The 27,272-nt window shown below is 46.7% G+C and overlaps 2 protein-coding genes across 5 annotated transcripts in view; one reads left to right on the top strand and one right to left on the bottom strand.

The window, feature by feature from the left end:
• LOC121442978 (pro-neuregulin-2, membrane-bound isoform) overlaps positions 1 to 3,027 on the top strand; it is a 182,399-nt gene extending 179,372 nt beyond the window's left edge. For both annotated transcript variants that reach the window (XM_041644629.1, XM_041644630.1), the window contains one exon: positions 1,025 to 3,027. In XM_041644629.1, coding sequence (XP_041500563.1) covers positions 1,025 to 1,787 — 763 coding nt within the window. In that variant the 3' untranslated portion in view covers positions 1,788 to 3,027. The remainder of the gene's footprint in view (positions 1 to 1,024) is intronic.
• Positions 3,028 to 4,952: 1,925 nt separating this feature from the next.
• The window catches only part of LOC121442979 (PH and SEC7 domain-containing protein 2), a 137,604-nt gene continuing 115,284 nt past the window's right edge, over positions 4,953 to 27,272 (bottom strand). For 2 of the 3 annotated variants that reach the window (XM_041644631.1, XM_041644632.1), the window contains exons 8-15: positions 24,714 to 24,804; positions 22,824 to 22,867; positions 21,692 to 21,882; positions 21,452 to 21,522; positions 20,919 to 21,076; positions 11,809 to 11,953; positions 8,568 to 8,711; positions 4,953 to 7,080 (exon numbers count right to left, since the gene is read on the bottom strand). In XM_041644631.1, coding sequence (XP_041500565.1) covers positions 6,871 to 7,080; positions 8,568 to 8,711; positions 11,809 to 11,953; positions 20,919 to 21,076; positions 21,452 to 21,522; positions 21,692 to 21,882; positions 22,824 to 22,867; positions 24,714 to 24,804 — 1,054 coding nt within the window. In that variant the 3' untranslated portion in view covers positions 4,953 to 6,870. The remainder of the gene's footprint in view (positions 7,081 to 8,567; positions 8,712 to 11,808; positions 11,954 to 20,918; positions 21,077 to 21,451; positions 21,523 to 21,691; positions 21,883 to 22,823; positions 22,868 to 24,713; positions 24,805 to 27,272) is intronic. The other variant, XM_041644633.1, reaches the window with a different exon arrangement.

Below are 27,272 nucleotides of genomic sequence, written 5' to 3'. Positions count from 1 at the left end.
CAGTCAGGAACATGGAATGCAGTCTGGAAGAAAGGCATGGCCGAGAGTGATTCCTGTAATGGAGTATGGATAATGGTGGAGGCTGAAGGCTCACAAGGTGGATTGTGAAGAGCAAAACCCAATGTTCCAGGCTCCACGGGTGACTCTGACCTCTGGGAAAACCAGACAGGAGTGAGGTGATAGGTCAGGAAGGGCAAGCTGTCCTAGTGCAGGTGTGTGGTCCCGCTGCCACCCTGGAGATCTATTAGCAAAAGCAAACTTTTCAAGGAATAGAGACCCGTCTTATCTTGGTATTATCTGCTCTGGCTTAAGGAGCCTACCCGGTGTCACTTCCCTGTAGCAGCTTTTGGGATTTCCCTCTCTCAAGCCATGCCTTGGGCTAAGCCATTCGTGCTAGGGCGGTTGAGCTCAAACCCAAGGAGCCTCTGAATGATGGTCTCTCAAAATAGCCTTACTAGTTTCTGCCTAAACCGCATTCAAATCCCAGGGATAGGTACCCAGGATTCACACTAGGAGGTATTAGCAAAAACAGGCCGTCGTGGACCTGGGAGTCATTGGCTCCAAGAAGAGACACCTAGTGGTGTCTTGGTGAAATGGGGAGGAGGGAGTCAGTTGATTCAGAAAGAACAGGTCGAGCCACATCTTGGTCATTACGTCCTTGACACTTAAATGTCTGAGTCTTTTTCCTGTGTGTAGTATGGCCCTCACCTGCAGAGTCTCCAAAACAGATGAGACCACATATAAAACGCCCGAAGGTGAGCGTGCCCCGGAGAATGAGCATCCCCACAGCAAATGACCACTTACGGATGCTTAGTGAAGGGCGGTCACTGGGCTAGGGTACTACCCGAGTACATTTCTGAAATCGCCCAGGCTCACTCCGGAGTAAACATTATAGTTATCTATGCAGGCTGAGAGGGATCACGGAAACTGAACGAGGTCAGAGCCACAGCCTTCACTCTTAGGACTGGGTCCTTTCTGACCCTACAACCAGATTACCCGACCCACGCTTCTGTCTCTCCCGCAGGTACGTGTCGGCCCTGACCACGCCCGCGCGCCTCTCGCCCGTGGACTTCCACTACTCGCTGGCCACGCAGGTGCCGACCTTCGAGATCACGTCGCCCAACTCTGCGCATGCCGTGTCGCTGCCGCCCGCCGCGCCCATCAGCTACCGCCTGGCGGAGCAGCAGCCGCTCCTGCGGCACCCGGCGCCGCCGGGCCCTGGGCCGGGGTCCGGCGCGGACATGCAGCGCAGCTACGACAGCTACTACTACCCCGCGGCGGGGCCCGGACCGCGGCGCAGCGCCTGCGCGCTGGGCGGCAGCTTGGGCAGCCTCCCCGCCAGCCCCTTCCGCATCCCGGAGGACGACGAGTACGAGACCACGCAGGAGTGCGCGCCCCCGCCGCCGCCGCGGCCACGCACGCGCGGCGCGTCCCGCAGGACGTCAGCGGGGCCGCGGCGCTGGCGGCGCTCGCGCCTCAACGGGCTGGCGGCGCAGCGCGCACGCGCGGCGCGGGACTCGCTGTCGTTGAGCAGCGGCTCGGGCTGTGGCTCGGTGTCGGCCTCGGACGACGAGGCGGACGACGCGGACGGGGCGCTGGCGGGCGAGAGCACGCCTTTCCTCGGCCTGCGGGCGGCGCACGACGCGCTGCGCTCGGACTCGCCGCCGCTGTGTCCGGCGGCCGACAGCAGGACTTACTACTCCCTGGACAGCCACAGCACGTGCGCCAGCAGCAGACACAGCCGTGGGCCGCCCACGAGGGCCAAGCAGGACTCGGGGCCCCTCTAGGCGCCCCCCGCCTCGCCCGCCCCACGTCTCCAAGGAGAGCGGAGACCACCGACTGGAGAGGGAATAGGAGCGAACAAAGAAATAAAAATATTTTTATTTTCTATAAAAAGGAAAAAAGTATAACAAAATGTTTTATTTTCATTTTAGCAAAAAATTGTCTTATAATACTAGCTAACGGCAAAGACGTTTTTATAGGGAAACTATTTATATGTAACATCCTGATTTACAGCTTCGGAAAAAAAAAGAAACAACAAAAAAAAGAGAGATGGGCCAATTTTTTGACTCTTTAATAGAAACCTATATTGTGGTGCCTTTTGCTGTATGCTAATCTGGGGCTCCTGGAGAGTCGTCTGGGGTGCAGGGTGGGGATGGGCGCTTGTAGGATCCCAAACCGGTGAGGGTGAGAAAAGGCAGGGAAAGAAGAGACCGAGGTTCTACTGGCCCTGAGAGTAGTGGACAGTGAGGAAGAAAATGGAGACAAGGCAGAATTTGATCTTCCCCTGTTCAAATCTGGAATCTCGGGCAGAGAGGGCAGGAATCCTTGCCTAGAGCTGGAATTGAGGTCGGGTTACTTCCAGGGGGAGACATAGCCCCCCAACTACAGCAACTAGAATGGGGAGGGGTCCTCCCCGCTCCTCAAGGCTGCTAAGGGAAAGAGGACGGAGAAGGCGGTCTCCCCACCAGCCCCCGGCCTAGGGAGGGGCAGCACTACCAGGGGCCCAACCTTCATAGCTCCTCCTCCTGCGGCCTCCAGGGTACTCTGTCCTCTGCAGCACCTTCGTTTACAGGTCGTCTTTTCTATTTTACGCCTGCATGTCCTTTGCATTTCAGATTCTTTAGATTGAATGCATGGTCACGCTGGGACCCAGAAGAGCCACTCCGACAGTGTATTCGATTCCCCTTTTAGCAATAAAGTAACACCATGTCCTTCTCACAGCCCAGCTCCCAACCCACCTATGACTTCATCCTCCAATCCTGCCCTCCCCTACCCTCACAACTGGATCCAATGCTAATTTGTCAAAAAAAGGCAATTGTCTAAAAAGGAAACAAACAAACAAAGTCCCAAACAGGAACAGATGGGAACCCTGACATGTCCAAACACCTGACTGTTGACACTTGAACATTTTTATATTATAAATAAAATCAGAAATAACTCCTGTTTGACTGTGTGTACCTGGCCCAGCTGAGGAGGGAAGACAGGAGGAGGATCTGGGCCCTGTGGGTACTGGAATAGATTGGAGAGGGCCAGGGCAGTCCCTGAGCGGAAGTGACCCTCTCTCCAGTCCCGCTGGCCCCAGTTCTAAGGACCTGTTCCAAGTCTTCCTTCCAAATCATTTATAAGGTGTCGCCCCTGGGTGCTGGGGAACCCAGCCAAGGGACTGACGCAAATTGTTCTGCTTTAAACTCAGCCTCAGAACTCTGGCCCAGTCCCTGCCCTGGAGCTAGGAGGCTGGACTGAGGCAACAGTTTCCCACCCAGGTGGGTGAAAAGGGAAGGGTTGTGGGGTTGGCACTGGGGCAGCGGAGACAAAGATGACCCTTGGGGCCTCAGGCACGTCACAGGCAGAGTCTGGACATGTAAGACAGCATAATGGATACCCTCATTGCCAGAAGGACCACAGCAGCTGCGCTTCTAAGCCCACAGGGTATTGCTCTTTCCCCAATTTTATACCCCCTCAGAGCCAGGGCCTGTCTAAACTTGCAGCTCTGATGAAGGTCTGAACTCAGGTGTGGAGGAGGCAGATGGAGTCCGGGGTGAAGAGTCTTTCTCATCAGCCACCTAGAATACCAGAAACCAAGATTCCAGCCTCCTGGACCTGAAGCCTCCTCTCCAAAGAGCTGGGGTGAATGTGTACATATTTACGTATGCTTATGTGCGTCCTTGAATGTCACACTAACAAAGTAGCGGGACAGAGAGGCACAGAGCAACAAGGACCGAATCTGAGTGCCAGTTTGGCCCTCGCTAGCTCTGTGCTTTCTCCAACCCACAATTTGCTTAGTGAGAGATGAGGAAGACACTGTATACCTCAGCGAGCTGCTGTGGAGGTCACGTGCAGATGAGCCGGCACCGCTCCTGAGAGATTGTCTAGAAGACAGCTACCTTGATGGTGGTGGGGACAGAATCCTGAGCCTTGCAACCTTGAATCACAAAGTGGCAAAAACTCGATGAGGAGATGATTAAGAAAAGTCTAAACTTAAAAATTCATCATTATATTTGTTGGTGGGTGCTGAAGGGGGTACTTTTTACAAAGGAAAAAATAGGGGAAAATTACTGGGCTGAATGTTAAACCTGTAGATCATGGACGTCTTCCAGGCCCCAGCCAGTGACTGCATTAGACCCCTCTGCTATCTGTTTGCCGTTGCCTTGAGAGCTTTCTTAGGGCGGTAATCCTTACGTACGACCTCTGATCTCTATGTGACCCCAGGTTAACGGCTATGACCTCTTAATGAGTCCACCGATCAGATCTTAGTGCGATCCAGGTTAGAGCCCTCACTTAGGCTCTGTGAGGGCTCTCAGTCGTTGCCTTCTCGGTTTTCATTCAGAAACCACCGCTGTGACTCAAATGAATCTCCTATCTGTATACGACCCCAGGTTGACTTAGTGAACTTGTACCTGACCCCATTTTGCTCCTTTATCATCTGCCCTGTATTCTAAGGTACCTGCCAGAGTCCAAGGATAGAACCTAACCTAGCTCCTCGGCTCTCTCCTCATTATATCAGCCACCTACTCCCTGGACGTGTCTGGTTGGGCCTCAGGAGCACGCTTGACCAGAGAGACCCTCTTGCCCACCCTGACTCTCAGGTTTCAGCCTTGGGGAAAACTTGAGTGTGTGGCCTTTCAGGAAGCATTGCAATCACTTCAAGCAACTTCCCTTCCACTACCCTGTCCCCTGGAACACTCAGGACATTCAGGCAGCTTCGTAGGTCAAAACTCTCTTCCCTGCTCCCCAAATTATTTTCTTTTTAGTATCACATTTAGTGTCTTTCCCCAGCCTCTCTCAGAGTCGTCCCCAATGGCAATGATAACCACTTCCCCGAGACCCCCCATATCTGTGAGACCCATGGAGACAGGGAGTGGACCTCCTTCACCACCATCCCAGCACCCAGCAACAATCTATGCCACATGGTTGCCCCTCACTGAAGAGGTTGAAGGCTGTCTGTCAAGAGTTAGCAACCAGGAGTTCCTGAGCCCTGGGCAAATAACCAGGACCTCTATATGGAGAAAACTGCTTACTCCATTTGTCAGGCCCTGGGTTTGACTAGTTCTCCTGGGCATGTTAGGAGCCACTGTTAGGGAAGAGGAACATGATGGTCTATTAGAATGCAGGAAAAATATTAGAACTTTGATTTAGATTTATTTTCATCTCATCTTTTTTAAATTTCTATTTTTGTGTATGTTTTATAATGTACATAATATTTTAGTACAGTAGTACATGTATATAATTTACAAATAAAGAATTATACAATTAAGGAAGTAAGAAATGTCTTTACTGGTGGGAGGCACGACTAGTGCTTGGGGAACCACACATGCGCGTGTCTGTGGCTAGTGAGCTTGCACCTCCACTGTCATCCCCCACCCCCATGACAAGGGACTTTCAGGCAGCAACACAAAGAACTGAGATCTCTTTACTGCCCCTAAATCGCCTTTCTGATCCCATTCAAATGAGCGTTTACTTCCCCTGAGCAAAACAAAGGGGCCAGATGGTTTGGTTATAATACTCACTTCAGCTAATCCAATTTAAACAATTTGGATTTAAACCCCCTACGCCTCTCCACAGACTTACAGCTCCCCACATCCAATGGGAGTGGACCTTCAGACACTTAGTCACAAGGCCTGTGTTACCAAAGAGGTCAAACTGTTGGCCAAACAACAGGAAAGGCTGGCTCACAGTAGCTGCGTCAAGAGGGCCATCCCCCAACTCACTTGTTGGTCTAAGTGAAGGATGTCAACCCGTGAGGGACGTGTGTCTCTATTCTCAGCTATGTCCTTAGCTAGGCTTTTCTCATTCACTAAAAAAATGACAAAAACATCAGTAATTAAGAACTTGCCACTCCATCTTATCCCCGAGACCATGAATTGAGAGCTTCCTCCACCTCACTCTATCACTCGAGACCTTGGTGGCCTTCACAAGAGGACCCAAGCAAACAGAGGTGTGCTCCTGAGCCATCACCCCACAAGGACACCCTTGGGACAGGGGAGGTGACACGCATATCCTGTTTAGTCCGAAAGCATCAACCAGAAAAGTGCCCGAGAGTCACAAGTCAGCTGGAAGAGGAAAAGGGCTTCTTCTTCCCATCCAGAGTGTCAGGGCAGCAGAGGGCCCCATAGCAGGCTGCCTTGCTCGCTGGCCCAGCTCTGAGACAAGCTTGTTCCTTTGTCTGGGTTCATCCTCTAATCGGTAGTAGTCCTCAAACCTTCCTTAAATGAGTTCTTTACATACATACATATATATATTATATATGTTTGTGTCCATATAAAAAAAGAGGCAGGAGAGGCCTCAGAGTGGATAAAAGGAGAGGTGGATACACACGCAAGTGGAATCAGTTTGGCACTAAGTGGAGGTTAGGCCTCAGATTATTGCAATATGAGGCAGGAGAACTGGACCGGTTGCAAAGGTTGCTGGGAAAAGGAAAGGAGAAGGCGTTGCTGGTGGTCCATAGACCTGCTGCTGGTCAACTGAGAGGAAAGAGGAGAAAGGGTAGGTATCCAAGCTGAGACCCCGAGTTCAGACTCATCCTCACAAACACAAGATGAAGGAGCGGCCTGATGAGAAGGGGCCTGGGGAAGCAACAGTGACTGACTTCTCCAGATGGCAGCCCTAGAGCAAGTCTGACCTGCAAAGCAAGGCCCCATGACTTGTGGGCAGCCAGGGCTAGGAGAGGAGCTAGGCCGGAGACGGCCTAGGATACAGAAGATCAGCGCCATGAAATGGCATCTCCTTGACCACAAGGCTCTCCATATCCCTCTGGTTGCCAGTTTTAACTGCCTGATGCTTGGTCCAAGCAGCCTCCGACTGGAATTGTGCTCACTGACCCCCTCTGGGGACATCTGCCGGTCTCCAGGGCCTGCACAGCCACACCAGCTAAGAATCAGACGCTGAGGCATCCTTTGTGGCTTTGCTGCCAGTCACAGGCCCGTGCCCCAAGCTGAGGGCGGGGCTTGAGTGTGTCTTCCGGAGAGCTGAGTCATCCCCTTCTAGAGTAGCCAGGCGGGCCTCGATCCGCTCCAGGTCATCTGAACCCACTTTGATTTTCACGGACAGGAGGTGGATGTAGGTCTCATAACGGCTTTTCTGGGAAAAGGGCAGACAAAAGCCAAGAGCAAAGTCAAAAGAGAGGCAACAAAATGGAGATGGGGGAGCCATCTTGGAAAACTAGCAGCCTTGTACTGCCCTCTTCAGCATGCAGGGAGCTCTTGCAATCCATGAAAGGGAAATGGACTATCCAATAAAAAATAGGCAGAATACACACACTATGTATCGCTGGCTGTCCTTATTATTGTCAGGCCCCCATCATGCCCAGCTTCTCACTTACACCTTGAAAATCCAAATAATATCAATAATTTCTTAGATATAACATGAAAGATATGGGTAATAAAGGCAAAAATGGACAAATGGGACCGCATTGATATTTAAAACGTCTGTGCTTTGAAGGATAAGGAAATTATATTTAATGAGACTGGAGATTGGTACAATGTGAAGAAATGCTACTGAGCTACACACTGAAAAGCAATCAAGATGGTGCAATTTATTATGTGTTGCCCCAATTAAAACTTTAAAAATTTGGGAGCTGAAGGGATGGCTCAGCGGTTAAGAGAGCTTGCTGCTCATGCAGAGGACCCGAGTTCAGTTCCCAGCATCCATATTAGGCAGATCACAACAACCTGCAACTCTAGCATCAGGGGCTCTGATCCCCTCCCTTGGCCTTCACAGGCATCAGCAAACAAGTGTGCAGAATGAACACAGGCACACATAAATAAAAAGAAGTATTTTTAATTAATAATGTAAAACTAAATGAAAATAATAATGAGGCAATGATTGTTAAACTTGTGAGATCAAGGAAGATGAAAACATCTCCAAATGCCCAGTGTTGGGAAGGGTATGAAGAAATGGATATGTTCATAAACACTTAGATGTAAGTTGCTGTCAACATTTAGGAGGGGGACTCAGTGGTATCTGAGCACCTTGACTCTGAGCTGCAGGCCTTTCCCACTGTCAGGAAAGGGGACCCTTTTCCCCCAGTTCTGCCTACCAGGCTTTATGTCCTCCCCACACACATTAAGCCAAGTAATAGAGGACTCAGATGCCAGAGTTGCAGCCATCACTAGTTAGGATCCTGGGTCCTGCTCTTCCTATGTGTGTCACCTCAGGCCAGTGCTCTGGCTTCTCTGTGCATCAGTTCACTTTTCTGTCAAATGAATATAGTTATAGAAACCCTTTCACAGGATTGACATTAGGGTCCATGCAAAGAACGGAGGAGAGCCAGGCCTCGCCCGAGAAAGCCCACTACAGTGGCTGTCATCTCCGTTTTCATATTGCAGAATAAACGTTGGAGGCTCCTAGAGAAACCCAGGCATAGGCAAAACTGGTCAACATTTGACAGCCAGACTCTGCAAGACTGGCCATTGGACACTGTGGCTTACACCTAATAGAACCCCACAGTAGGGGAGTCTCAAACTAGAGTCCCTACTAGCATGTGGATGGCAGGAAGAGAAGGGTGGGAGCGGGCCTCCTCCTCTGGCCCCAGCTTTGACCTTTGCCATCCACCACCCAAGACCTACCTCAAACGTGAGATAGTGTTCCTTCAGCCGGTATTCCTCCGCCTCCTTGGACTTAAGGCCCCTCTCCACTGGGTGGCACCTGTGTTCCGCCAACTCTGCAGTCACCTGCCTCAACTTATTCTCATGAGACCGCAGCTGCTCCTCCTGCAAAGACAAGCCCAAGTCGGTGAGGTCTGGCATGTCCAGGGATGGGCCAACCTCCTCACACCGGAAGCAGTTTCAGCACAGGGAAACTGGTGCTGACCAAAGTCTTCAAATTGCTCCTCCTCAGGGCCATCAGCCCTCCTCAGTGCCTAGGAGGAGATAAGAGAGCTTGAGGTCTGCATGTGAGTGTCCACACCACCACCAGAGCCCCATGCATAGAATTCCACACGTGCGTCCAAGCATGTCGGGCCAAGGGTCAGGTTGGCCCCAGTTATCCCTCCCTCTCTCCAGTACATGCATCGTCTCACAAACACCTTCGGGTGTGCATGACAGCTGTAGATCTGGATCACACCTGAAGGTAGACTGAGACATTGTGGTCGACAGCCCAGTGCACACACTCCACTCACTACAGTGAGGAGGCCCCTTAGAGCAATATGCATGCACGGGTATGTGGACACACCTGTGGTGCAGGCATACCGGGATATATGTGTGCATATGTGTGCTCATGGGATGTGTGTGTGTGTGTGTGTGTGTGGTGTATGTATGTGGGGTGTCTGTGTTCACTGTGCTCCCCACACACAGGAGCTCCCCACAGACACAGAATGCCCTGGAGCTCTGTGGAGAGAGAGACAAAGGCCCTGATAGGAAAGGGGCCAATGGCTGAAGAAGGAAGTTTGTAGCTTGCCAACCCTCTGTTCTCAAGTTCTGCTCTGTCCTTTATCCTTTCCTGTCCAAAACACCCTGAGAATCTGTAGTATTAGTGAGATGGGGTTTTCATAGCAATATAACTAAAGTATTTAAAGATTAAAAAAAAAAGAAGAATGTTGTCCTGGCTAGTTTTATGTCAGTTTGACACAAGCTAGAGTTATCTAAAAGGAGGGAAACACAATTGAGAAAATGCCTCAGTAGATCGGACTGTAAGGTATGTTCTTAATTAGTGATTGATGTGGGAGGGCCTAGCCCATCATGGATGGTGCCATCTCTGGGCTGGTGGTCCTGGGTTCTATAAGAAAGCAGGTTGAAGCTAAGCAGTGGTGGCGCACGCCTTTAATCCCAGCATTCAGGGAAAGAGAGGCAGGCGGATCTCTGTGAGTTCAAGGCCAGCCTAGTCTACAGAGAGAGTTCCAGGACAGCCAGAGATACACAGAGAAACCCTGTCTCAAGAAAAAGAAAAGGAGAGAGAGAGAGAGAGAGAGAGAGAGAGAGAGAGAAGAAGCAGGCCAAGCAGGCCAGGAGAAGCAGGTCACTAAGCAGCACCCCTCCATGACCTCTATCAGCTCCAGCCTGCAGGTTGCTGCCGTCACAGCTTTTGAGGGACAGACAGTTCCACTGTAATATGGGAATGTGAGTGAGATAAACCCTTTCCTCCCTGAGTTGCTTTTGTTCATGGACTTCATCACAGCAATAGTAACCCTGACTAAGACAAATGTAAACACCAGACTGTTTCTAAAAAGTGAAAACTGGGAACTAGAGGGAAGGCTCCGTGGTTAAGACTGCTGGCTTCTCTCCCAGAAGACCCGGGTTCAATTCCCAGCACCCACATGGTGGCTCACAACCATCTGCAATCCTAGTTCCAGGAGATCTTATGCCCTCATCTGGCCTCTGCAGGCACCAGGCACATGCCTAGTGCACAGACATACATGCAGGAAAAACACCAGGACACATAAATTAAAATAAAGGAAATTTCAAAAAATGTTTATAGGGAAAGTTGAGCACAAAGTCTCGTGAAGACTGGAGGGATGGCACACACAGGGTGGAACTATAAACTGTCGGTACATTTGCTGAGAAAATTACTATGGGATGGAACTCATCAGAAAAACAAAAATAGAGGAGGTCACAGAGATAGCTCAGCAGGTAAACTTCTGGCTGAACAAGCCTGATAACCTGAATTAGATCCCAGAACCCATGAAAAAATAGAGGAGAGAGCAGACTACACAAAGTAGACCTCTGACATCTAAACATGCCATGCCATGTGTGATCCACCCCCAACACAGCATACATATGCAAAATAATAAAACTTTTAAAAAGCTACCATATAGCCGGACGGTGGTGGTGCACGCCTTTAATCCCAGCACTCGGCAGGCAGAGGCAGGCGGATCTCTGTGAGTTCGAGGCCAGCCTGGTCTACAAGAGCTAGTTCCAGGACAGGCACCAAAGCTACAGAGAAACCCTGTCTCAAAAAACCAAAAAAAAAAAAAAAGCTACCATATGCTCCAACTGTACCATTCTTGGGAATATATCTAAAGAAATGAAGTCAGCACACCACAGCAATACCTGCACACCCATGCATGCACAACCATGGGTGCACACCTATGCATCTTGCAGCACTGTTCACAGCAACCAAGTGACAGAATCAGCCTGGCTATTTATCAACAGATGAATGCATACAGAAAATGTAGTGTATACACACATGAAGTTTTATACAGCCATTATTTTATACGGCAATTATGGGGTGTTGAAGAGATAGCTCCGTAATTAAGAGCGCTTACTTCCTTTCCAGAGGAACCAGGTTCAGTGCCCAGCACCCACACCAGGTGGCTCACAAATGCCAGCTACTTCAGTTCCAGAGAATCTGAGGCCCTCTTATGGCCTCTGTGGGCACCTGCATGTATTTGACACAGATAAACTCACATAGGAACACACACTATACATAAATTTTGGAAAATAAAAATGAAATTCTGTCATTTATTAGAAGATGGATAGAACTAAAGATCGGGTTAAGTGGGATATGACACACACATGTGCACACACATGCACATGCATAAATGTACACACATATACACATACATGCACACATACACACTAAATAAATCTTTAAACCATCAAATAGAGCAGTGGATGAAGGGCCAGCCAAGTGCCACTTATCCCTTTGACACACACACAGCCTCTCAATTCATGCCACAGACCCACAACCACACCCATGCAGCCACACTGCCATGTCACCCATCACAGCACACAGGGGGTCTCCATCTTCCCACTGTGAGTGTGGGGTGGGTTGGTAGTATATCTCTCCTTCCCTGGTGTCCCTCAGCCCAGGGCCGCATGACCCGGAGAAAAAGCTGAGCTTAGGCCAGCAGCCTAACCCAGGAGCTTGTACCTGGCAGAGGCGCGTGGTACAGGAGGGTAGCAGTGGCCGACAAAACTTCTTCATGGAGCTGACAGCTGCTGGGAAGGCAGGTGCAGAGAAGATAGCGGCCACTAGGTTGATCCGCAGGATCCAGGACAGCATTTCTTCCTTGCTCCTGGAGACAAAAGAGGACATAAAAGGACTCTAGGTTCTCATGATAGGACCTCCAACCCTCCCCACACCTAGCATCCAGTCCTCAGCATGAAGTCTAGCAGAGAAGGCCCTAATACCTAGGCAAGAACAGGAAGGAGGGAGCAGGGGGGAGTGGGCAGGTGGGTGGAAGAGCATGGTCAGAACAGGATAGGGAACTCCCATCTGGAATCCCATGAAGTAAACCCACTCCAGTCTGGACTGATGTCCCAAGAGTTCATGAACTCTAGGGTCAGCTGAGTGAGCAAACCTCTGTCCTGTTCCCACCACCTGGTCATCATTCCCACTCGGTCCCCAGCCCTCACATTCCGGTCTTCTTCATGGGAAGCTTATCTGATGTGTAAAATGCCCCAGCCCTCACATTCCGGTCTTCTTCATGGGAAGCTTATCTGATGTGTAAAATGCCCCAGCCCTCACATTCCGGTCTTCTTCATGGGAAGCTTATCTGATGTGTAAAATGCCCTGTATCTAGTCACAGAAGATGGAGTGCCGCAGAGTAGAAGGCCTTACAGGCCAAAGGCAGAGGGAGCCCTTCCCCTAACCTCTGAGTCTGTCAAAGATTGAGTAAGTTTATCACTTCAAACTTCAAGGTGTGTAGGGATAAGTCCCGCCCCTTAGGGGGCGTGTTCGCCTCGGGCTAATGTTTGCCTATAAATTTGGCGAGCATACTCCCAGCCGCTGCTTCTGCTTTCCTGGTCTCCACGGGAACGGTGGTTCTGTAAGTCTATTTCTACATTAAAGCTACATATATATATATATATATATATATATATATATATATATATATATTTACAATCTGTCTGCATTTGTTTACGCCGTTACATTTTGGCGCCCAACGTGGGGCTATTTTGCCCCAACTCAAGCGGGTAGCCCGCTAGCTAACATAGCACCCTCCTGGGTGCTGTTTTTTAGTTCGTGACTCGAGCCCCAGTGCCGAATCCGAGACACACTCAGCCACACAGGCCCATTCTGCCCTCCCTGCCTGCCTTGGCTAAGTTTAGAGCGGAACCCCACTGCCTGAATTAGCAGAAACTCAAGTACCTGCAGTTTTGCAACAAAAGCCGCCACAACAGCAGATTTGGTCTGATACAAAGTGACTTGGCCGGGCGGTGGTGGCGCACACCTTCAATCCCAGCACTTGGGAGGCAGAGCCAGGCAGATCTCTGTGAGTTTGAGGCCAGCCTGGTCTACAAGAGCTAGTTCTAGGACAGGCTCCAAAAACACAGAGACCACCACTGGCAGGAACCGATCATTGTAGGTAAAAAATTTTTCTTTTATAAATAAAATGTCTGAACACGTTAGTATTCAAGAATTTAACAGTTTTTTTAATTGTACCATGTGGGAGATTTTACAAGAGGTGTCTATCACCCCACATCTATGGATCCTTCTGGGATTCGCAGTTTTCATTGTCACTAAATGGTTTGATAATAGAAATATGATAAAGTCTTTACGAGACGAATCCAGAATTCTTAAGGCAGAGATTGAACGCTTAAAAACAATTGAGAATGACAACAATCTTCTCAAGAATCAGTTTGAAGTTCTCCAGGCTGATGTTAAGGAGAAATTCATTACTATGGAAGAGGGAACAGCTGATTTGGATCATAAGCTTCAGTCCCTTTCAGTAGGAACTGAAATATTAGTGGCTGATATTAAGGAGAAATTCATTACTATGGAAGAGGGAACAGCTGATTTGGATCATAAGCTTCAGTCCCTTTCTGTAGGAAATGAAACATTAACTGAGAGAATCAAAACTGCTGAATGTGACAATCGGATTTTGTCTAAAGCTTATGACAGATTGATGGAAAGATTGTCAATACAAGAAGGCACGGTTTATGCCATAAAAATTATGTCCAAAGATGAGATGTTATCTCTAACAGACAAACTTCATACTTTAGAATCCTCAGTGAAGGCTTTGGAACATAATTCTGGACAGGAGATTCAGACATTGCAGAAGGCAATGGTGAATAGAATTGAAAAGATTGAGGAATTTCTAAATTCTGATGAAAAAGAGCAAAGGGTAGAAAGGCAAATTTTAACTACATCTATGGGTAAATCTCTCCGGGACAATTTCCACAAAGCTCTACCTACAGCTCTACCTGACTTTCCAGTAATAACAACAGAGAAGGTGATTGGTTCCAGAAACCCTAGGGTCATCGAGGAGGATACATGGGAGCCTGCCGTATGAATGATCTCAAGGAAATAAAACAGGCTGTCATGACTTTTGGGATGCAAGACTCTTTTGTTAAAGAGATGCTAAGATCTTGGGCCACGACAAGCAGAGCAACCCCCTCGGACTGGCTCCAGCTGAGTTCTGCGGTACTTGAGAGTGGACCACAATTGAAATGGAAATGCTTATTCAGGCAAGAGGCTAGACTCTTAGAACAGCAGGAAAAAGCAAAGGGAATTGACATTTCCCTAGATAAAATTCTAGGTGAAGGGCTCTTTTCCGACCCTCAGGAACAAGCTAATTTGGATGAAAACACACTCTCCATGTGTACTACAGCAGCCTTAAGGGCTTGGGACAGGGTACAAGACCCAGGACAGAGAATGGAATCATTTGTCAGAGTTAAACAGGGTCAGAGAGAACCCTTTAGTGACTTTTTACAAAGATTAACTAAGGCTGTACAAATAGGGATATCTGACCCAGAAGCAAAACGTATAATAATTGAGTCTTTGGCTTATGAAAATGCAAATGTGGAATGCAAAAGGATTTTGGGCCCTTTAAAGCTCAGATCAGCACCCTTGGAAGAATGGGTCTTGCATACACTCAATATTGATACATTTGATTATGGCACTGAAGCATGGGTAGAAGAAGCAATTTCCAATGGTAAAAGGAGTCACCAGAATACCAAATGTTTTAATTGTGGCAAAATGGGTCACATGAAAAGGAATTGTAGACAACAGATTTTCAGAAATAATAATAATAATAATGCATCTTTCAGAAATAATAATAATGCATCTTCTAGAAATAACAGAAATAGGAGGACTCAGGCTTCAGGTTTATGTAGAAGATGTGGAAAGGGCAGACATTGGACGAATGAATGCAGGTCTACAAGAGATAGACAAGGCAACCTGATACAGTCGGGAAACGTGAGGGGGGGGCCTCAAAGGCCCCCATAGCAAACATGATTCAGTCATTTCCAGTTTCTGCAGAGAATGTGCCTTGTCAGGACAATTAGGAAGCCCCATGCCTACTGTTACAAGCAATAATGATCAGAAAGATAAGTTACGTGTGTTTTGGCAAACTTCTATAAATGATCAAAGACCTAAATTGAGAGTGTGTGTAAATGGCATTTTTATTACTGGCCTGCTGGACACAGGTGCTGATGTAAGTATCATTACCCCAGAATCTTGGCATCCGTATTGGCCTCTTCAGAATGTAAATGCTCAGCTCTGGGAATTGGAACCCTATCTCAAGTAAGGCAGAGCACGAGATGGGTTGAATGTATAGGGCCAGAGGGACAAATAGGAAAATTAAGGCCATATGTAGCCAATATCGCAATGAATTTATGGGGTCGTGACCTATTACAACAATGGAATACCAAAATTAACATTCCTGCTACTTCTAGAGCCTATATTTCTGAGAATAATATTAAAAAATACTACAAATGGAGAAAACCGGCCATTTGGGCTGTACAAGAACAAGCAATTGATGTCCCTTCAGAGATACCAACAGCCTTGCCTCTAAAATGGTTGACTGAGAAACCAATATGGACAAAGCAATGGCCTTTAGCTGAGGAAAAGTTACAGGCTTTAGAACAGCTGGTACAAGAACAATTAGATGCTGGACATATAGAAGAATCTACCAGCCCTTGGAATTCTCCTGTATTTGTGGTTAAGAAAAAATCAGGTAAATGGAGAATGGTAACAGATCTCAGGGCCATCAACAAGGTTATTCAACCTGTGGGCCCTCTGCAATCTGGAATTCCTTTGCTCTCTTTATTACCAAAAGGATGGCCTCTCATAGTTATTTATTTAAAGGATTGTTTTTTCACTATACCTTTGCAAAAAGAAGATAGAGAAAAATTTGCCTTCACAGTGCCTACTTATAACAATTCTCAACCTTCGAGGAGGTACCACTGAACCGTCCTCCCCCAGGGTATGTTAAATAGCCCCTCCCTGTGCCAATATTTTGTGAACCAACCATTACAAATAATACGCAAGAAATTTCCCAAATCTATAGTATACCATTACATGGACGACATTTTGTTATCCGATTCAAACATGGATACCTTGAACAGACTGTTTGAAGAAATAAAGATACTTTTACCTATATGGGGATTGCAAATCGCTCCTGAAAAGATTCAGAAGGGAGATTCTGTTAATTATTTAGGTTATAAAATAGGTTTGCAAAAAATTAAGACACAAAAAGCACAAATTAGGAGAGATTGCCTACGGACTCTTAATGACTTTCAAAGACTGTTAGGAGACATTTCCAGTCTATGACCAGCTATTGGAATAACACCTGATCTAAAAATTCATTTGAACAAAACCTTAGATGGTGATAAAGATTTAAACAGTCCCAGAGAATTAACAGCTGAAGCAGAAAAGGAACTGACAATGATTGAGGAGAAATTATAACAGGCACATGTGGACAGGGTGAATCCAGAGCTCGATTGTATTCTCGTCATACTACCATCAAACATTTCTCCTACAGGAATTTTAATGCAGAGAGATGATATTATTTTGGAATGGATCTTTTTACCACATAAACCAAGTAAGAAACTGAAAGCTTATGTGGAAAAAGTCTCTGAGTTAATTATAAAAGGCAAGCTGAGACTTCGTCAACTAGCAGGCATAGACCCAGCAGAAATTATAGTGCCTTTCACTGCTGATGAACTAAAGAAATTATGGGAAGATAATGAACCATGGCAAAGAGCTTGTGCTAATTTTTTGTGAGACATTAATAACAACTATCCAAAAAGCAAGAGGCTTAACTTCATAAAGAGAACTTCTTGGATTCTTCCTCGAATCGTCCATGATGCTCCAATAACTGGAGCCCGTACATTCTATACTGATGCCAATAAATCAGGGAAGGCAGGTTACATATCAGAAGACTTGGGTAAGGTGGAACAAAGTCCGTATAATTCTGTCCAGAAGGTGGAATTATATGCCATTCTTATGGTGCTAGGGGATTTTAAAGAACCTATTAATATAGTTACAGATTCACAATATGCAGAAAGAGTTATTTTACATATTGAAACTGCTGAATTTATACCTGATGATACTGAACTAACCTCATTGTTTCTCCAGGTTCAAGATTTGATCAGGAACAGGCTTTGCCCTATGTACATAACACACATCCGATCCCATACGGGTCTGCCAGGTCCTCTAGCACAAGGTAATGCAGAAATTGATCAATTATTGATTGGTAGTGTGCTACAAGCCTCTGAATTTCATAAAAAACATCATGTTAATAGCAAAGGTTTGAAGAAAGAGTTTTCAATTACATGACAACAAGCTAAGGAGATTGTAAAGAAATGCCCTACTTGCTCTTTCTATAACCAAACGCCACTGCCTGCAGGGGCTAATCCAAAGGGCACCCAAAGGAATAAAATCTGGCATATGGATGTGTTCCACTTTGCAGAATTTGGCAAATTAAAATATGTTCCTCACACCATTGACACTTATTCAGGCTTTCAGTGGGCAACTGCTTTAAGTTCAGAAAAAGCTGATTCAGTAATCACTCATTTATTAGAAGTCATGGCTATCATGGGTATACCTATACAAATAAAGATGGATAATGGTCCTGTTTATGTCTCTAGGAAAATGAAACGGTTTTTTGATTATTACCATATCAAGCATGTTACAGGTATACCATACAATCCTACAGGTCAAGCAGTCATAGAAAGATCAAATCAAACTATAAAGGATATGTTGAACAAACAGAAAGGGGTGGAAAACACCCCCAGAAATAGGTTACATAATGCTTTGTTAACCTTGAATTTTCTCATCGCTAATGAGAAGGGAACAACGGCTGCAGAAAGACATTGGATAATGGAAAAGTCTACTGAACTAAATCAACCAGTTTATTTCAAGGATGTGCTGACCTCACAATGGAAGCCAGGAGATGTGCTGCGTTGGGGAAGGGGTTTTGCTCTTATCTCCACAGGTGAGGAAAAATTGTGGATACCGTCAAATTTAATAAAGGTTTGGTTTGAAGAAGAGAAGCCACTTGGAAAAGACAAATAGCAATTCATTCACAAGGATGGTGAGCATACTGATGGTAAGATATACAGATAGGTTGGGGTCAGGGTTCTTTTCTTATCTTCATAGGAAAATACTCATCTTCAAAGAAATTAAGGGACCCTGAATATTTAATTACTGATGGATGGACACATTTTTGTAAGCATTAATTTTATATATATATATGTCTTATTAAACATTTCATTATAAATATGTAGAGCTGGTTTTGAAGTTGGACTCTGGCTCAGTTCCTCTCCAATTCCAAGCCTGTTAATAAAAGAAAAACCCAGAGTTTCTGGAGTTTCTGTCTCATGTCAAGAGCCATGATATGGGACAGAAAGAAATATGAGTTTGGAAAACATCTTTGCTTTTCTCCATATCTATCATACTTTTCATTGAATATATCTATCATGCCTTTCATTGAATATATATATGTATGTCTATATGATTAATGTTTAAGTTTTTCACAATGAACAATGAGTTTTTCCTAAAGTGACATTTGAAGTTTCCAGGAAGAAGATGGGGCCCCACAACAACAACTCTACCTGGTTGATATGACGTCATGATACTGATAGCGCTACTACAAGACCTGTTTTGGATACCAGCTGCACAAGACGATCCCAACTTGGTTAGCTGAAATGGTGCACATCTTGTACAACATTCTGGCCAGACCTCCACAAAATACTCAGAGACTATTTGCAATTTTAAAAGACATTGATCTAGAAATTTAACCATCATTTTACTTTCACAGGATCCCCCAGAAAGAACGTCGCCCCCATGACAGCTGGAAGTAATTCTAGAGGACGACGTCCCCTCTCCCAGTAAAGTTTACCCCTGGGTTTAGGGACATCATTTAGGGGTTGGGAGGTTGGGGGAGGAATTTCATAAGCTCAGGGATCATTTTGAAAAAAAAAAAAAAGAGGGAAAATGATGGGATAATAGATTTATAATTGTGAGTTACTGCTTTTAGACAAATATATTGGTATCGATTCTTGTATATTGATACAAAGTTAAATTATATTGACTATTGTATGCATGTATGTTTCTACCTCTGTTTAAAACATTTTTTATGTATTGACATATATTGTATTGATAAATATATATTGTATATATTTACCATATTGCAGTGTACATTTCTACCTCTGATTAAGATACTTATATAATGTTTGTGTATTGATATATATTTACCATATTGTAATGTATATTTGTACAGTGTTTATATTTGGAGGTCATTATCCTCATTTGTTACACAGTTGTTTATTGTCTTAGTCTTTAAGTTAGATAGATATTGAGAATTATATAGATAGTCATCTAAGTTTGTCATTTATAATTAGACTAATCAGGTTCTCTAGATATATAGAGATTATACTCAGTATAGATAGATAATCTTCAACCTCTTCAAAGAGCTGTAGAAAATGGCCTTTAATCTAACTCAGAGTTTCGTGATAGTGAGACACAATTGCTCCTGGCAACACCGCTCTATTCCTGAGAGAATGTTGAGCACCAAAGACACTCCACCTGGAGCCTTTCTTTTTGGCAGAACTGGCCTTTGGGCAAAGAAATGCCCATACCTCAACCACTGACAGAGATACAGAGCGTGCATCAATGGATAAAACAGGACTGTCATATCCTGCCAAGACAGGGTAAGATAGTTTTGAAAAGTTCCTTGCCTTTAATAATGGTATGTCAGTTATGTTAGGCCTTAGCCAAAGTTGGTTGACTCAACATTGCAAACGAGACTTTGGGTGATTGCCCAGGTAGTCAATTGTCTCTGTCAATTGTTGCACATTTTGGATATATTTCGTTTGTTAAGTAATATTTATTCCCTTCTCAGATCTTTGACAGAGTTGAAGATTATATAATTGTAGTTACTCTCTACATTATTTAGACTCCTTGAGATAGAATGTTTAGCAAAACTTTTGTTCTCAATATTGTTTGTTATATTTATTATTTGTTATTATTGTATATAGTTGTATTTGGTTTAGTTCTGTCTTATTTAGACAAAAAGGGGAGATGTAGGGATAAGTCCCGCCCCTTAGGGGGCATGTTCGCCTCGGGCTAATGTTTGCCTATAAATTTGGCGAGCATACTCCCAGCCGCTGCTTCTGCTTTCCTGGTCTCTGCGGGAACGGTGGTTCTGTAAGTCTATTTCTACATTAAAGCTATATATATATATATATATATATATATATATATATATATATATATATTTTACAATCTGTCTGCATTCGTTTACGCCGTTACAAAGGTGGGGGGCTGGAGAGATGGCTCAGAGGTTAAGAGCATTGCCTGCTCTTCCAAAGGTCCTGAGTTCAATTCCCAGCAACCACATGGTGGCTCACAACCATCTGTAATGAGGTCTGGTGCCCTCTTCTGGCCTGCAGGCATACACGCAAAAACAGAATATTGTATATATAATAAATAAATTAAAAAAAAAAAACTTCAAGGTGCCCCTGCAGCCCCTGCGGGCTTCTTAGACCCAGTCTGACTCTGTGGGCCTAAGATGAGGCAATGAGGTGGCATCTCTGCCCAGCTTCCAGGTGACAGAGAGGATCACACTGAGGACAGCTGCTCTGGGAGACTCAGAGCAGCCATTGAGCTATGTCAAGCAGACACAGCAAGTCTGTGGCTGTCAGGCATAGCAGCTGAGGTGTCTGTCTACCCTGAGGCCAGGAGAGTTCAGCTTGCTGGGCTGAAGGACAGGCTGAGAGTCTGGTTGGCAACTTGGCTCAACCCCTACTTACGGTGCCTGGAAAAGGAAGACCCTCCAGTCGGCCGTCTTCAGCTTGAGCACATTGGACTTCTTACTGTAGTCAGAAGCCCTGGTGGCCAGAGCATGGTGCACGCGGATGGCATTCTTCAAGTCACCCTCGGACAGAGCCTTGTCGGGCCTGTATTCATCCTGAGTGAGGTATGCTATGTCACTCCAGGCTGTGGCTTACAGTCCCACACATCCCGTTGCCGCTTCCCTCCCTCCCTCCCTCTCCTCCTCTGTGTTACCTCTGCCTTCCTGGACCTCAACACGAATCACTCTCTCCTCACACTGCAGTCTGTCCCAGGGACCTAACACTAATTAATCCACTTGGCATTTCAGAGTCCGCCTCCCAAAACCCTCAAAGCTCCTGAGTCCAGGTCAGACCCTTGATAGAAGAAGGCCCTAGCTCCTCTCCAGGCCCCAGTCCTAGACAGAAAAACCTGAGTTGGGTACCACAGACAGGGCTGGGTAAGCTGAAGAAGAGCTTTCTGGGTGAGGGCTCTGAAGCAGCCTCCATCTCACCTTCTGCAGGTACAGGATGGTCCCTTTGAGCACCGCGTAGAATTTCTTCCAGCCACGCCTTCCACGGGGTGCTGAGGGGGAGAAGCAAAGGTCGTTTGGCTGCAACCTTCTGCTTCAGTGACTCCTACTTTGTCACCCCCTGCCTGTCCACCCATCTGTGGGTCCCCAAAGGAATGGCCAAGGTTGGGTCCCTCACACACCAGGATCCCTCCCAGGTCCCTTCCCCAGTCTGACACCCACTCCTCTTGCCATCCATGTCAGCGTGAGTCTTCCGAGTCAGCACGCCATGCTTGTAGGTGGTAGCACTGAGAGCCTGCGGGACATCCAGGAATGGATTGCCACCATCCAAGATCCGGGTCACCTTCTTTGTGCCTGTCCCAAACTTGTCATCCACCAGCTCAGACAGGGATTTTCTCAGCTCATTCTCATCACTAGGAAGGGACCAGACCTGAGAGGCACCTCCTGAGAGACCTTGCCCCCACCCATTGCCACAGCCTTTCCCACCAGCCACCCCCCTGGTATCAGAATACAACTCCAGGAACCTGACCCTCCCCTTTCATCTTCAGTCCTGACCTTTGATGTCTGGTCTTTCGTTCAGGGTCTCTAACCTAATCTTCACCTTTAACATAGAGCTGGAGACTTTCTTCAAGTCTCCTTGCCCCAACCTTCCTTCTCCTATCCAGTCCTGGGGCACTAGCCCCCTGCAGACTGAAGCTGTTGCACAAACCATGCCAATATGTTAGAAATAGTAGAACCACGGGGCAAGGCCCTGACGTCCGGGCCTACCATGGGAGTCCTGATAGAACAGTGCCAGCTCTTCTCAGTGTCACAGTCCCTGAGATTTAGGCCTCCAGACACACCCAAAGGCACAGTCTTCCCTAGGGAGCTCAGCCATGGGGCTCTCTGAGCCTTTCACAACTTCACCAACCAGCAACATCTCCAGCCCTCTTTGTGATGGTTGTGCACAGACTTCAAGGGTGAAGAAGCTGGGGCATTCGCTCTCCCCACTGCCAAAAGCAGTCACCACCCAAACATCCTCATATTGCTAGCTAGTGTTGTAGGGGACCTGTGCCTCCTGCCCTCCTGCTTCCCAGAAGGGAAAAAGCTGTCATTGATTGGGAACTCTGCAATATCCTCAATACAGAGATGTCAGTCACAGACACTCGCAGAGCTAAATTCTACAGCATTGTAAACTTTGCACACCTGTAACCAGGTCAGAAAATAGATGCGTGCCTAAGGGTGTTGCCGAGCAGGGTAGGGGTTGACGGGGCCTGGGTTATGATAAATCAGCACCATGGAGAGTAGCCTGCACGCCCAGCCACTCCCTCTCCGGGTTACTGGCTCAATACCCACACCCCTGATCACTACTCACATGGCCCATTCCAGCTTTTCATTCTTGATGGAGTTGTAAAGCGTCTGAATCAGGGTGGAGAAAGGGAAGGGAGAGAGGAGTTAAGGCGTAGTCAGAGAAATCCCCGTGTCTCTCCAGCAATGTGGCTGTGGCGAGGGAGCACCTTTGCATTAGTGGGTAAAGTGGGGGCTCGACTCATACTTGCTTGATGTCCGTTCATGAGTGAGTGGTTAGGTGGGTATACGGATGGGTGAGATTTCGTTATGCAGTCACTACTGTCTGTCTATCCAGGAGGTTGTAAGCGTCCCAAGGTCAATAATGAATGTCTCCCTTGTTCCCCACTGAATCCTCCGTACAAAGTCTAGAGTGTCACAGGATGGGTGGATGGATGGGACATTGGGAAGCAAATGAATGGATGTCAGAATGGATTAGTGGTTGGCATATGAGTGTATGGAAGGCTGGAAACATAGCTCATCTAAGAGTGCTTATCCAGAGGCATGAAGCAGGGGATTTGATGCCCAGAACCACATAAAACCAGCATGGTGGAGCCAGGCAGTGATGGCGCACGCCTTTAATCCCAGCACTGGTCTACAAAGGGAGTTCCAGGACAGGCTCCAAAGCTACAGAGAAACCCTGTCTCAAACAACAACAACAAAAAAAAAAAGCATGGTGGCACAATCTTGTAACCCCAGCACTTGAGAAGTAGAGGCAAGAGGCCAGAAGCTCGAAGTCATCTTCAGCTACATAGTTAGCTGGAGGCCATTCTGAGCCACCTGAGATCTTGTCTCAAGAAAAAAAATAATAACTTTGGGGGATACAGGAGCGGGTGAGGGGTATATGGATGGGTGCGTCCATGCATGAGAAATGTGTGATGGTGGAGAAGCAGCAAAGGATGAAGAAGTAGAGGAAGATAAGTGAGTGGATGGGTGATGGTTTGATCTTGTTTTGTTGTTTGTTGGTTGTTGGTTTTTTTTTTTTTTGAGACATGGTTTCTTTGTGTATTTCTGACAGTCCTGGAACTCTCTCTGTAGACCATGCTGGCCTCAAACTCAGAGTTCCATCTGCCTCTGCCTCCCAAGTGCTGGGATTAAAGGTGTGTGCCACCACCACCCAGCTTGATCTTAAAGATATGTTCTCAACAGGTACTTCTTGATGGTAAAGCAGATAATTATAGCAAAAAGAGAGGTAGAGACGATGTTCTCTTTTATTTTCTGTAACTGGCACATAATAATTGTACATGTCTTCCTTCAGATTTGCCATTCAACTCCCCTCCTAGGACCATAAGGATATTATAAGACTATCTAAAAATAAACTCATCATTTATACATGCCCCCAAAATACATCTGTTCCTCTTTATCCAAGCCAAAACTTCACCCCGGGCCTGTCTCAAAGGAAACTATTTTCTTTCATTGCTGGTGATGGAGGAATGAATGAGCCTTTCCCTGTGGTTAAGCTGGTGGTAGTGGTGGTGATGGAGGTGTGGTGGAGGTGGTGGTGGTGGTTATGGTTGTGGTGGAGGGTGGTAGTGGTAGTTGTGGTGGTGGTTATAGTGGTAGTGGTGGTGACGGAGGTGTGCTGAAGGTGTTGGTGGTGGTTATGGTTGCGGTGGGGGTGGTTATGGTGGTGGTCACAGGTGGCAGCCATAACAATTGGTGGGCGTGACAGCTATTGCTGTGATAGAAATGATGGTGATTGGGGCACTGAAATCAGAGTACACAGAGCCTCACCGTCTATCTTTCTTACAGAAGACAGAACAGTCAACTGAGGAACTGAGCAGTCTCCAACTCTGCCCCAGAGTGATGGGGCCCTGGTTGCCGTGCTATGGGTCGAGAATGTCAAGACTTAGTGGGGCAAAATTCCACTCCATTCACATGGAGCAGGGCAAGGGGCAGGAGGACCTTTAGCAGATACCTTCAGCAGGTCTTTGGCAAAGTCTTGGCCATCATTCAGCTGGTCCAAATTGGCAATGAATTGCTGGCAGGACATCTTCTTGCCAATGTTCTGTCATGGAGAAATGGTTCTGCCTGAGAGTAGGGAAGAAGGCTGGTGTGGTCCACACCCCCTCCCCTGCCCAGCCAGACAGGATGAGGCAGCATTGAGAGCAGTAATGAGAGTAAAATTGCCTGGCTACTCCTTCACCTCCAAGGAATTACAAAACTTTTTTTGCATTCAAAAATCTATTTGATCCACAAGCAACATGAAATTCAGAGAAGGAATCTGGTTGGCCGAGACTGCCAGGTGCCTGCTCTGCCCTGGGCATCGGACGTGACATGCATGATCAGATCTCCGAGTCTGAAGGATGAGAAGGTGATGTGTTGTGTGAAGGAAGTGGGCGGGGTCAGCGTGTCTGACATCAAAGCCCATGCTCTCACCCGCTCTCCCACTGCTAACTCTCCCGAGGTCACTTAGCACCAGGACTTGAACCCAGGCGTCTTGGCTACTGAGCAGCTCTGTATACTCAGCCACAGCCGCCTCACCCTCTCACCTGTCCCTCCCAGAGGTAGGGCAAGTAAGGAAGAGCTTGGTCTCATGAGATAAAAAAAAAAAAAAAAAAAAAAAAAACAGTTACCACCAGCACGCGTGGGCGATCCATATTGAGCTAGGCTGGCAAAGAGCTAGGGATGGATGGCTCTACCCCCAAATTTTGTCTTTTGTTAACCTCTCACTAGTAGAAGGGCACAAGCCCTCTAAGCCCACCACCTGACACTCACACTTTCAGAGTATCCTTGGAGAAGCCCTACTGGAGGAGCCCTAGGCAGTACTTCAACGATGGAAGGATTTGTGAGTTGGCGTTTGCTATGAGGCAGTGTTTCCATTTTGCTATGGAATGGTAGCTTCCCATGACATGGGAATCTGTACATACATACATACATACATACATGCGTACATACAAGAATATTATAGTACAGCAATTTTATTTTCACATTCCAGAGCCTTGAACATGCTCGTGTGCAGGGATTCCCCAAGGACAGACTTCCATGTGCACTGCCCCAGACTTTTTGATGTTGTCATTACTTTAACAAAGAGCCTCTACTAACTTCGGGCAGGGCAGCCACATACCGCAGAAATAATGTGGAGTGTACTGCTGCAAGGCGATTGTGTGTGTGTGTGTGTGCGTGCATGCGTTTGTGTGTGTGTGCACGTGTGTGTGCGTGCATGCACGTGTGTGAGTGTGTGTGAGTGTGTGTATGCACGTGTGTGTGCATGTGAGTGTGTGTGTATGTTTGGCACAGGTCTCACCACGTAGCCGAGGCTGACCTCAAACTTGAGATCCTCCTGCCTCAACCTTCCAAATGTTTTTTGTCAATGTGACACCAGCTGGAGTCAAGGAAACCTAAGCTGAGAAAAGGCCTCCATCGGATTGTCCTGCATTGCTTAATTAAGGATTAATGTGGGTGGACCCAGGTCATTGTGAGTCCTTGAACCTCTAGGTAGGTGTGTTGTGTAACAGTTTCCTCCAATATTAAAATTTCATCCTTCAGGAAAGCTCCTTAAGCAGGAAGGTAAACAACTCAAACTAGTTTCAGGAAGTCCCTGAAACTAACCAGACTCATTGGGCCCCTCCCTGCCAGAGCAAACAGTAAAGGCTGACAGTCCTTCTCAGATGAAGCCAAGCTGCAAAGACTCTCAGACAAGCAAAGCTGCCAAGACTCTTAGGTCCGTCCCGTCCAGCTCCCTAGAAGCACTTAGATTATCTAAGACACCTGGAAAGACACCCTCCAAACTGCATAGTTGCCTGTAGGCTATGCTCCAGGTTCCCAGTGTTTATGAGCCCACCCCAGTATGGGGTGATGTAGATGTTTTTGAGTTATTTCTGCTCCTAAAGAACCTGTCACTCATATTTCAGTAAGTAACCCCTATAAAAATTATTGATACTACAAGTTGGACTTTGGTGGAACCCATACTTTGATCTGTTGTGGGTTTCCTATCAGGGTGAGCAGACATGTATGTTGTGCCAACCCTAGGAAGTTTTGCCACACAACAAAGTGGCCCTGGGTTGTATAAATAAGCAGGCTGAGCCGGGCGGTGGTGGAGCACGCCTTTAATCCCAGCACTCAGGAGGCAGAGGCAGGCGGATCTCTGTGAGTTCGAGGCCAGCCTGGTCTACAAGAGCTAGTTCCAGGACAGTCAGAGCTATACAGAGAAACCCTATCTCGAAAAACAAAAACAAAACAAAAATTCTTCCATGGCTTGTGTTTCAGTTCCTGCCCCCAAGCTCCTGCCTTTGCATCCCCTGATGATAGACTGTAACCCAAATAAATCCTTTCATCCCCAAAGTGCTTTTGGTTACTGTCTTTATCATATCATTAGAGACTGAATTAGAAATATATATATATATGCCACTGCACCCAGGTAATGTAAGGCTTAATATATAGCTGATGATAATTTTCTTAACTTCTCCCAAAGGGTTAAAAAGAACAGATCCTATGTGTGCCTTGATATTTTTGTCTGTTTCTGTGTGTATCCTTA

The sequence above is a fragment of the Microtus oregoni genome, unplaced genomic scaffold, assembly GCF_018167655.1.
Source record: "Microtus oregoni isolate MIOR12 unplaced genomic scaffold, Mior012 000098F_ref0000018, whole genome shotgun sequence".
Taxonomy (NCBI): Eukaryota; Metazoa; Chordata; class Mammalia; order Rodentia; family Cricetidae; genus Microtus; species Microtus oregoni.
The sequence above is the reverse complement of the archived record's forward strand: the minus strand, read 5'-3'. Positions and strand labels throughout refer to the sequence as shown.